The sequence below is a fragment of the Gymnogyps californianus genome, chromosome 2, assembly GCF_018139145.2.
Source record: "Gymnogyps californianus isolate 813 chromosome 2, ASM1813914v2, whole genome shotgun sequence".
Lineage (NCBI taxonomy): Eukaryota > Metazoa > Chordata > Aves > Accipitriformes > Cathartidae > Gymnogyps > Gymnogyps californianus.
In genome coordinates this window covers 124,180,572-124,193,048 of record NC_059472.1, presented here as the reverse complement: position 1 = coordinate 124,193,048, position 12,477 = coordinate 124,180,572, and the positions used below count along the sequence as shown (strand labels likewise).

The 12,477-nt window shown below is 38.9% G+C and overlaps 1 protein-coding gene across 2 annotated transcripts in view; it reads right to left on the bottom strand.

Moving 5' to 3' along the window:
- The window catches only part of NEK10 (NIMA related kinase 10), a 110,070-nt gene extending 105,810 nt beyond the window's left edge, over positions 1-4,260 (bottom strand). For both annotated transcript variants that reach the window (XM_050891657.1, XM_050891658.1), the window contains exons 1-4: positions 4,187-4,260; positions 3,802-3,862; positions 2,506-2,636; positions 1,889-1,987 (exon numbers count right to left, since the gene is read on the bottom strand). In XM_050891657.1, coding sequence (XP_050747614.1) covers positions 1,889-1,987; positions 2,506-2,636; positions 3,802-3,862; positions 4,187-4,260 — 365 coding nt within the window. The remainder of the gene's footprint in view (positions 1-1,888; positions 1,988-2,505; positions 2,637-3,801; positions 3,863-4,186) is intronic.
- Positions 4,261-12,477: the final 8,217 nt, after the last annotated feature.

Sequence of the window (12,477 nt, the reverse complement as noted above, 5' to 3'; positions counted from 1 at the left end):
ACTAACAAAATCTCAGCCCTTCTATGCCAATATTCTGCCCAAAGTAATACTATTTTTCATTATGATTCCATAATTGGCCACTTCAGAACAGCACAAAACCTTCATGGAAAGAAAATATCAACCACATATCTGTAGGCAAAATTTGTAGGTCAGATTTTAATGTGGCCTGAAGATCATTACCATGGTGGTTCTACAAAATTATTCTTTCAAAAAGCTTTGACTCTTGACAGAAGTTAGTTTCTTTAACAGAGCAACACATCTGTCACATTTCCAAGCAGGGACAGTAATTCTCTGAGCCTGGTTAACATCTGAGAGCCTCTTCTACTATAGTTACATTTACAATACACATTACTAGATACCCTAGTGTATATCCCGCATACGCCAGCAGGACTTTTTCTGCCTGCTTAGTTATACTCCTTATCCAAACTACTTAAGCTAAGCTGATCACAGCTTTCTTGTCAACAGAACCACCTCCAACCAGGACTTCTGCTGACACAGTGATGTCAGTAAGTAGGTGTGATTTTTTCTTGCACTCCAACCAAGATACTTATGCCAGCAAAAGTATGTAATGCAAATCAAGGTGACAGTTTCTAAGGCTCTGACACAATGCAATGGCAGTAGTTCCAAAGAGAGGACATCATCACAGTCACAGTAAAATATTTACAAAGGGCAACTAAATCACCTTTGTAACTGCACTTACCTTACAGGTTTTATATACCTACTAATATATGCTTGTTTCATTAACCTTACCTGGGTGCTTTAATTTTTAATACAAGAGGCTGGTTTTGCTATATCATCATCAACAACAACAAGAACCAAAGAAAACAAAAACCAAAATATGAGCTAGGTATGCCACAATGTATAAATAGAACTTGGGAAGACACAACGTAAGTTATTCTTAGATTTTTGGCAAATGAAGCTGAGCTACTGACATCCCACTGGTGGGTACTGAGATGATAAAGTTCACTTGCAAAAAAGAGGTACCAGATTTAGAAATCACTTAAATGATCTGTCTTAAACTCACTGCTATTTAGATAATCAAAGATGAGATCCCTAGTTCCCTAGTTAGTTCTGAAAAGGGGTCTAAGCAAACTATGTGATTTTTTTGGTGTTTTTTAGGTTCTTCTGTAAATTCTAGCAGTTACACATTAATACCTTTAAATGCTCTAGGATTCCTTCCTTAAGCTTCTGTACCACTTAAGATCTTTTTTTAGAAAATGTACTTGGGCTTTAAAAAGGAACAATACAACACACTGCAGTGGTGTATAGTAAAAGATATCCTGAAAAACACATACTTTTTTTCAGAAAATATCTTTCTCTGCCCCTGCTATTTTTTTTTAAGGTCTTGCACTTTTTCCTCGCTCAAATGAGAGTAGCATAAGAAAGGGTTTTTCCTTTCTAATCCTGTTATACACATGAATACAAATAAATATGAACAGTAGCATAAACTCATCTGAATTTTATGAAAGCCACTGATCTTTCCAGATAAAGGCAGCAGTCCATAAAATACAAATAAAATCAGTAAAATAAAAATGAAATTAGAAAAGCAAACCATAGATTACAGATACCAGATACAGACAAATGATCAAGGAAACATTGCAGCTGTTAGAATTTTGGTCATCCAAGTTTTGTCGTATACCCAGTCCTTCCTTCTTCTGTCCCACTAACCCGAGCATTCAGTCTTCAAAGCCAATACAGAAGTGATTGTTTAAAACTGAGATTATACAGAGATGTGAAGCTGGTAGTTTCCACACAGAGGTCTATTGTTGAAACATATATGCCATATATATTGTTGAAACAATATAAAATATTATCCATGCATGTTGGTTCTTTGCTTAAAGCAAGAGTGACCCTCCTTCTTGGATATAAATGTGTTCAATATACTGACCTGCAGGTAAGTCTGTTCTTAACTAAAGCTGTAAAGATCTCTTGAAACAGCTTATGTTTGGGATGTTTGCTAAAATTTCTCTCATTCTTGTAGGTCACACTAATGAGGAAAAAAAAGAAAAATGCTGAATTGCTAATTATCTTGCCACAAGATAATTTTAGATTGCCAAAACTTAACATTAGCAAGAAAAATTAAGAAATGTCATATCAGCAGTTACTATGAAATAACACAATTTCAGATTTCCAGATATTAACAGTATGGAAGAACAGTCTGTTTCATGCATAATTTGGAATAATCATAATGGTATAATATAAGCTTTCCAAATAAAGAAACCATTACTTTATTTAAATTTACTATATTAACTCTCAGCGGTACACTCTGCTGAGTGGGAGCATGTGTCTGAAACTTACAAAGGCAGGAACATTCACAGTAAGGTTTAGAAAGTTAAAAATATATAATTCATATCTCAGATAGTGGGTTAACATGAAAGTACAAGTAACAGACATTAAGTACAAATATAAATGCCTTCAACACCTCAACAAGCTTTAGGTACATAAAGATGTTCAGAGATACAACACAGTGTCATCACATTAGGGTTGGGTTTTTTTTTTTGTTACCTAAAGTTTTCAAGCTCAACAGCTTCTGTTGATTCTTGCCATTGACCACGGGGTTTTTGTTCATTGCTTTTGACATTTTGCCAAGCTCTTGTCACACTGGTTTGACCACTTTCAAAATGTATAGCTGGAAGCTAAGGAGGAAAGGGATAGTACTCATGAGGCAAACACTGCATCTTAAGTTTTATAAGAATGTTATCACGTAAAAGTATCTTTTCTCAAGTTCTGACTTGAACTTTGGACGTAAAACTTACCACTAAAAAATACGCACACCCCACGCAAAACAAAACTGACGTGGTAGAAAACTGATGCAAAGCAAGGCTGGAGAACAAGTACATGGAGATATATAAAATGTGAAGAACAGTGTCTTTTAAAATTTATGATGGTAAAGCTCAACAGAATCTGCAACACACACTCATTATCTACGCTCCTTACCTGTCCCAATTCTACAATTGCACAGCCTTCATATTCTTTTTAGGTTGTAGAACTCAGATGTTTTAGGTTTCTGCTCAGAAGCAATTCCATGCCTCTATCCAGGAAGGGTGTGCATAACTCCTATCTCACATGAACGAACCCCTAAGTTATTTTGTCATATCTTTTTACAGAATAGAAAGGGAGAAAATGTTCTGGCATTCCAAGGACTCATATCCATCATCATGTGTTGGGACTCATACTCATCATCATGTGTTGGTTTTCTTTGCTTCAAATGGCAAATACAAGCTTCACTGAGTTGAGGTGAAGGAGATTTTACTCTGTCCTGTAAGTTTCATGCATTGATATTTATGACTTGAAGATTTTTAGTGGAAGTGTTATTCTCCAAAGACAAATTGTTTATGGTTAAAATGCTGATCTTATTTTATATTCTTTACCACTCTTTATCATGTTGTAACTAATACATCTCTAAGCCTACCTTCTCATGACATTGTGGAAGGGCATGGAAGAAAACAAATCAGTTAGGCTACTTACTATATGCAACAATATATGGATAAAACCTGCTCAAGATACAAAACAAAGCAATTTTTTTCCTGTTAAAATAAAAATTACGGCAGAGTAGGATGGGAAGCAGGTCAGTTTCATTCTTTCACCCTTTCTAAATGGGATTTGTCCCACAGAGAAGCTCTAACATTGCCAAAAAAAAAAAAAAAAAAAAAAAAAAAAGACATCCTCTACACAAGATTTTGCTAATATGTTTAATCATAATGGAACACAATATCCTAAGCATCTGCCACAAACCATAAGCACCATTACTTATAATTACACAATTCTACAGCATGTTTAATAACTGTTATTGAAAAATACCTGTTGGTTCCTTGACTGAACACTTAAGAGAGACTGAAGTCTTTTAAGATCAGAATAATCCCTAGGATAAAACACAATAGCATAAATATATGTGTTAACAGTTACATAAAAGTACTTCTGTAAGAGTAAAGAAGGTCAACAAGCAACAATGCCACTGACAGAAAATAGTTTTCTAGTGTTGCCTAGCGTCCCCATTTTGCATACAGAAGAATTTATGGCTTCTCCAGAATGCCTTAAATCAACAAAGGTGTAAATAAACTTTGTGACCAGAGTAACAGTTGTCATGTTTATACTGCATTTCAAATTAAAGCATTCTGCTTTGGCAGCTAGCACAAATTCCACATGAGTCCTGCTGAAGTTCAAAGTAAGATGTCAGATACTATACCTCATAGAGATTCCATGAGGTTTTTTGTCTGTTGCTTTTTCTGTGCTCTTCAACTTCTTGTCCTGATCAGGCATTGTGTATCACTATTATCATCACATTGCTAAAAACTCATTTCCTTAAAAATAAAGCAGATAGATAGATAGAATTATATCATTGCAGCAAAAGCAACACGTTTACTTACAGAACCAACTGATATAACTTTAAGAAAAAAAAACAGCTTTACCATTTTCTCAACATGAACCCTTGGGTATTATATAAGGATATCCTTTAGAATTCCAGATATTAACAAGAAAGAAATTAACCTAACATACAGAAACCTTGGTTTCCCAACTCACGGGTAGATAATTCTGGCTTTCTTGTTATTGCACGTATTTTTTATTAGGATTTTTCCTCTTCTTCATCTTATTATCATTATTTCTCACTGTGGATTGGCTATTTATGTTACAGCAGTGCTTACAGGCTGACATCAAGGTTGTATCATACAAGCTGTTGTCCAGACAACAGAGAATATAATAGTTTTATCATCTAAATAAACAAGACGGATGAAGGGTAGAAAAAGGAGGGAACTGACAAATAAATGAGATGCATAGATCATGCAGTCTACCAAAGAACCACAGAAATTTTCAGTAGTTTGGAATCTGGGTCTTCTGAATTTCAGCTGAATGCCTTATACCAATAGTACCCAGCTCTTCTTGCAGTGAGACATACAGCTTATTTCCACAGATGAGCAGAGCTGTATGGCCTGGCCTCATCAGGGCCACAACCGCATATTAGATCACTGCAAACATTCAGTCTGTAGGCCTGACTTCCCACAAAAGTCCACAGCTTGTTGCTTGTATAGTATAGAATGCTTGTTCACTGAAAATCTTATAAAGCCCTAGAAAGAGACAGAAAGACATAGAAAGAGGATAGTCAAGAGGAATCTCTTGCTGCCACAAAAGCAATTATATTGATGCAGAGTGAAAAAAGGATGGTCAGCAGTAGGCTGGGGTTGAAGAATTATCCCAGAGAACTGCATACAGCTGCAGCATATTGGTAGAGCACCTCCGATTCAAAAAACGAGGATATAATACCACTGTCTGATCCTTTCTACCCATTTTACTATTCACTAAACATGGACCATTTGGATGTTCCCTTTGGTGTCTCTTTAATAGGATTTTCCATATGAAATATGATAGCCCCCTTTTCTCTTTGTGCAGTGTAGAATTCCTCTGCTACTGATTTTTATTCCTCTTCCTCATAAAGGCAAAGAAGAAGAAAACTTGGCAGGAAACAAAAGCATTGTAAACTACCAGAAGCTGCTGCTTCCCAACTGAAAATCAGAGTTATTTTCCCAATTATACATTCTCAAAATGCAGAACTACCCAAAATGCAACCATTGACAGTATGAACTCATGCACTGTATTAACTCTGTAAGTGGCCTGTAAGCCCAGTTCATCCATTTCTATTCCTTTGAACAAGCTTTTATCCTACCACCAGTCTCCCCACAGAGAATGATTGATCTGGATCCCCAAGAAATTCCTCCTCTCTCCTCCACGCATCCACTCAACAGGGTTATTAGAAAACACCTCGGAACAATTCTGCTGTATCAGTTATCACCAGGGAATGAATATAAACAGAATCTGTTCTACCAGTCAGCAGACAAAATTCCTGAATTCAGATTAAACCAAATGAAGTTAGTTCAATTCATTTATTTCCTTTGCTTCAAAAGCAATGAAAGTTAAGAGAAGCCATATACATTGCTAAGCGTGTTTAAGAATCCTCATGAGTAAGAATTTCCATGTATTGTTTTAGTGATATTTGTATTTTATATCCTCTCCCCAATACCCCAATCTATTTGGCATATTACTGAGGCATGACACAATGCAAACATCACCTCACATTTGCACAGTAAGAAATACTGTGAAACTCACAAATTATCAATTTGCTCATGAATACATGTGTACAAAGAACAGATTTCAACCCAAGAATCGCCAAACAAAACTACACACAAAACAACTTGTCCATGAGCAAATACAGTTAAATCTTAAAATTTTCAGCATCCCATTGAAAAAAGTAATTCTTGGGTTAAACCTCTAAACCATAAACAGCAGGATTCCCAGTATGGCTAGGATTTCATCCAAAATTGTTAGGTCTTTGTAATTATTTACAAAATCTTACAACTGCAGACCAGCCTTGCTTTAGGGCTGCCAGTCCAATGCTTTTGCTGTTTGTGGTACCCTAGTAAAGATGAAACAGAGTAACTGCTGACTAATATTTTAAAGGTTCATTGCCATTACAGATCCTAATGCCCCTGTACAAAATTGAACCTGACAAACATCAAGCCAAATTCCCTTCACTGCTGTCTGAGAACGAAGGGATGCAGCTCACCCAAGGATGCAGCCCTCACCCAGCTGTGAGGACTCATCCTGAGGTTACCTCTCTATTTCCTAGAGGCCACTAAGCCAGCACAAGTCAGTAAGCACTTCAACAAAGAGAGGCCAGCCCTGGCCACAAATTGACCCTGCACAACCTCTTTGGTCTGTCAGCACAGGATCACCATAGGTGCACAGGTCACTGGATTGGGAAACCTGATTCAGGTTACAAATAATCTCTCCTACTTTGACCCTGATTACCTTATAGTTTGTCCCCAAGTACTGCTGTACGAGGGCAGGGACAATATGCAGAAAGGAGCATTTATCCATGCAGCTTAAAGTGTTGTGCCCTTCAGCTTTACTACAGAGATAAACCAATTAATTAACAGCCAGCTGCTGGTGAAAATGGCGAATCCTTTTCCCTTCCCTTCCCTTCCCCTTCCCAACCTCAGCCACTTGACTCCACTTCTTCAGCTGATCTGACCCAAACCTGAGCCAGTTTAGAGAGCTAAACAGGCAGAAAACAATATGCCTCCCTTTGTATAGTTAGTTTTCAAACAATTTAGCTCACTGTTACAGTGGCCTGATGAGTATCTGTGCTGACAAAGCAGGGGGCAGGAATGCACAGCTGTAAATAGAGGGAGAAGAGCAGAAAACCCTTTCATCAGTAGCCAGTCATTAAATCAGGTAGGTGTATTAGCACCACACCCTGAGTGAGGGGTAGACAAAAGGAAACAACTCCCTGTTTTCCTTGTATCATCCATAAACCTGAGAGAAAACAGAGATGAAATATATCCTTACCTATTCTCACAGTTATTTGACTTTCTTAAAATCACTGAATAAGTTCCCACCCCTGTGTTTCTTCTTTACTTGTGCCAGCAGAAATTTCCATGGAGCCAGGCTATTAACTATCCTCATAACTATCCCCCAGCTATTAAGCCAGCCATGAGTAATGCAAAAGAAACAAACCAAACAACACTCGTATTTCACTTAGGTTGTGCCAGAAAAAGATTGAGATCAGACAACTCTTTAAAAGAACAGAAACACATTAAAAGGAAAATGTCTTTACAGCATAGCATCTTATTCAATTCCATTTAAAACAATGAAGTGAGAGCAGTATTAACTAATTCATCTTAACTAGGGATAATTACATTTAATTAGTTATGTTAATTCAATTACATAGGAAGAGAGATGCATTCTGATAGCGCTGGCGTGCAGGATAGGACAAGAAATGCTCCAAGAACCCTGTCAGAAATGAAAGAATTCACATGATGAGAAATGGGAGACAAAGGAATTACCACCCCAGACTTGATCTGTGGCCCGGTCTAGTATGTGTCTCAGATGACACAAGCACATAAACCTTCAGAAGGTGAAAACAAACCCCAAAATAAACAAAAACCCAAAGACATGTTGGAGGATAAATCTACTGCCACAAACTACAGTGTAATAGTCAGAAACTCTCTTAAACAAAAAGATGTCTTATGTTCTTTATAATCTTTATTAGCAATAACTACTGGATATGGATCATTTGTAAGCCAACTAGTTGATTTACCCTTGAACTCCTTTCTTAATCACTGCAGTGGCTGAGTTCCACTATCTAATTATACACAGAAGGTTAACTGGCTTAAGGTGGATAAAGCAGCAGTAGATATGTTATATCTTGGCTTTAATGAGACTTTTGATGCTGTTGCTAGATAGGAATGTATCTAATACCATAAGCTGGGTGTGAGGTCAGATGAAAATTCACTCCTTAAAAGAGCAATTATCAATATATTATTGTCAAAACAGAAATGCATTTCAAATACGGTCAAAATGATGGCAAAGCAAGCATCAAAGATGACGAAAAGTTCCCAAAAGGTACTTTTCCTTCTCCAGTCTGATGAAACCAAAGGAACCCTGGACCACTTCCCCTCTTGTTCTCAAAGAGCACGGCAGTCAGGATGGGTCACCACCAGTGACAGCCCATGTCTAGCAAATTCTACTGATGAACCCATACAGACAATGTTTGAAGACTATTTCTTACACATTTTATTGACCGAATCAATATGGAAATCTGCATGTTTGCTATACCTAAAAACTTCCACATGCACATATTTATGTCAAATTTTGTTTAATAACTTCTTTGAAGGTTCTCTAAAGATTAACTAGGATCCAATATAAGGTTCCTGTTTTCCTAACAAATCAAAATATTCAAGCCACTGCTGGTTTCTGGGGTTTTTTTTTATCTTCCCTCAGCACCACCCCAGTTCCAGCAAAGCCATAAATGGCCAGGCCTATTCTCAGATTCCTGGACCCATGCAATGCGAGTCTCTGGGCTATTTTCCAGATCATAACTTTTATCTGTAGAGTCTGCCTAAATCCACTCTGTTAACCTGCAGTTCACGGATGTAGAAAGAAAGGGGATTTCTGAGGTCTAGTGAATAGCACCGTATCAACTCAAGAATAATACGTAACTCTGTGAAATTCATCCTCTCTGCCCTCGCTACCAGACCGACCTTTTTAGGGAATTGTACCTCTGTGACTTAGAGCCTCTGGGAATCATGAGATTGTTTAATGCCTTCTGAAGGCTCAGAGCTCGTAAAGGTGCAGGGCTGGGGAAGACGTCATTAGGAGGAATGGGGGAGGGATGGGCACAAAGTAACCCTTATTTTAGAGGCATTACTCCTAGTTTGTTAGGCGAGATTCAGGGCTGAGATGCACTCTTGAGTTGGCAGGCAGCACACTGCACAAACTGGGCTTCATTTAGAAGCACAGAGATTCTTTGGAGTTTTCACATCTTATTCATGACTAAGCAGGCTTGCCTCAGCACTTGATTTTTTTGAAGTGTTTTATACCAAGATGCATGTTTACGTACGTTCCTAAATGCTAACATTCTCTTTTGACTTTTTCAACATCAACTTTGAAACCTTTACCTCTCCGTGACTTAATTATACCATGACTGGAGTGTGTGATCATCTGGCAACTCCATAACAAAACCATGACACGATGAGAAGACAGCAGCCTAATTTTGTTGCCTCCTTCGTCCCCTCCCCACGCCAGCCCTCACACCCCCCGCCGCGGGCCGCGCAGCAAGGTTATCTGCCACAAGGGGCAGCGAGGCGCTGCGAGCCCTTCAGAGAGGCCGGTCTCGGGGAGCGGGCTAACAGCCGCCGCCCCCCGCAGCAGAGACCGACGGTGCTCCCTTCCCGCCCGCGCCGCAGCCCCTCTGAGGGAGCTGCGCCCGCCGGGCGGTTTCCGTTGGGGCGGCTCGCGGCGCGCGTGCGCCCCCCGCCTCCCCGCCCTGTCCCACTCACGTCGCAGCGCGCGCCCCCGCTCCGCGTCTGGCTACGGCGAAGCTCGGTCCGCCGGGAGCGGAACCCCACCCCGCGGCCAATCGCGTGCCACCTTCTTCCAAACGAGCCGGGCTCGCCGGCCAATCGCAAGCCGCCGTGTTCTGCCGCGCCTGGGCACCCTAGCGACCGCCGACGCCGGCGGCCGTTGCCATGGGCACGGAGACGCCTGCCCCGAGCGAGGGGCCCACCCGCCGGCAGCCCGGGCCGCCGCCCCCGGCCCCGCCGCGCCGAGCCGAGCCGCCACGGGGAGCGGCCCTCGCCGCCGCTCCTCCCAGCCGCCGCCTCCCGTATGGCGGCGCGCAAGCTGTAGGGTCTGATCACAGCACCATTCGGCCCGTCTGCACATAATAAACCCAGAAAAAGCCTTAATACAGTTCAGTAGATTTTTATTGCTTTTACCAACTCTCTGAAACATTACAAAAGATAGTTTTATTCTAGCAGTAATTAAAACAACAAAGGCTGGATCTTTCACATTGAAGACAAGTGTGAGAGTTGTGTCTTCTGTATGAACTGGATATTGAGTTTACATTTGGAATAATGTTTTCATTTGCTTTGGATTTTGTTATAAAGTAAGAAAACATCATTGTAATTAGAAAAGCAGTCATAAAAAATTCGAACCGTACAGTATGTAATCACATTTCAAATAATCAGTATTAAAATCAAAATTGTAGTTCAGCTACAGATGCTGAACCCTGGAAGACACCTTTGCACAGGAGTATCAGCAACAATAGAAAGAAAAATATTATAAATGATGTGTCTTGCCAACAAAATCATTTTAGAAAAGTATTGATTTTCAAACTCATTCATTATTCCAAAATACATGTCAACAGATACTAAATTCAGTACGAAAGTGTCTTTAGATTAACTTCAATGCCAACTACGAAGTCCTGGAAGTTTTCACTAAAAATGTTACAAAATAAAATCGACTTAAAATTACTACGCAATTTGCTTTATTTATAGCACTACTTTTACGCTGACTCAAAGCTGTGCGGCTCTAGTCTTAAAATTTGCTGTAAAATAAATTACTGTTGGTATAAACAAAAGTATTTCACACATTTGTACTGTACTTGATAATTAATTTGACCTAGATGAGTAATTAAAACATTACTAATCATATAAAGCAAAAGGAAAACTAAAATCGTTGTGGTGCGCATCTAATAGACTACAATTTGTGAACTGAAAATCATGAACCGTTTATCTTACGATTTACAGACCGGACGTACAAGACAACCCTTCAAAATGGTGCAGGCTCCGCGACACGACACCTATTTGTTACAGATCTATTTTACAGCCTGTCGAACCTGCCTTTGCAAAGGGCACAAATTAGGGAGCTACCACATAAAGACAGAGATGCAGGTGAAGCAAACGATAACTTACGGGAGAACTTTCACTAAATGTGGAAAAAATGGCCAAGACATTTGGTTGAAAACCCCCCACTAGGGCACCAAATTCTACCCTAACAGGTTTTATGACAACAAACTTGGCAATTCGGAACATTTCACTGAATAATCACCTAAGATACTATGTTATAGCTCCAAAATTAATCTAGGAAGAACGTATAATTAACTTGGGCATATGTAAACAGAATGAAATCGTGTCATTGTAATACGTGTGAAAACACTAAGAATGAGTTTTGCAGAACATAATTTAAACATGAGACTGCATTTTAAGTGAAATATTTTAGATGATAATTTAAATGGAGTGGTCAAAATTAAGACCTACACTTTATGTAAACATTCATATTTATAAATAAATTAGAAAGAGAATAGAAAAAAAAAGAAAAAAGGGAAGAAAAAAAAAGAAAAAAAAAAAAAGAGGGACTTCCTGAGGCGGCTCTGCAGCCAGATACACAGTAGCACTAAGCTCCATTCCCGGAAACCAAGGCATCTAAAAAAAGTGCAGGGCTGTTTATTTTCCTCTAACTGTTGGAATGGAAATACATTGGCGTAGTTTTTACAGGGCTTAACCCCTATGAAGAAAAAAAAAAAATCAGTGCACAGCAATTATCACTGCTCTTTTGCATCCGTTAAGGCAAAACATATATCTACATACAGTAAACTACATCCTTAGCCATTTTACTTTAATACTATGTGTGATTTTAAAGCAGAGAAGGTGTAAAATGAGCAGCAAATCACTTAACCATAGATTATCAATGGGGTTTTATGCACTTAATACCAGATCTTCTCCTATTCGTATGGGAAAGAAGTGCAAGCCTAACATACTACTGACCAAGAACACTGGAACTAAAGGTCACTGTAAACTGCTTTGCAAGTCATGGTATTTCTGGCACTAATTAAAATTATCTAAACAATTAAAATTAAATAAATACCGTGATTAGACTTGTGGGGCTTTGGTTTTGTTTCCTCTCAACTTTACTAGAAAAATATCCACTTCCTGTAATATTGACCAAAACGTAACCCTTCTGAAGTAGAAGCCAGATACAAGGTGTGCAGCACCAGGGAACCCTGATTTCCGGCATTAAAGAGTTAAAAAAGAACATCTAAGAGGCTTATAGTAATTTTTTGGGTCTTTGGAAATTGTTGCAGGACTGTGAACATGAAGTGTAAAATACTATGGGAGGACTAGTAAAAAAGTAATGTGTTGT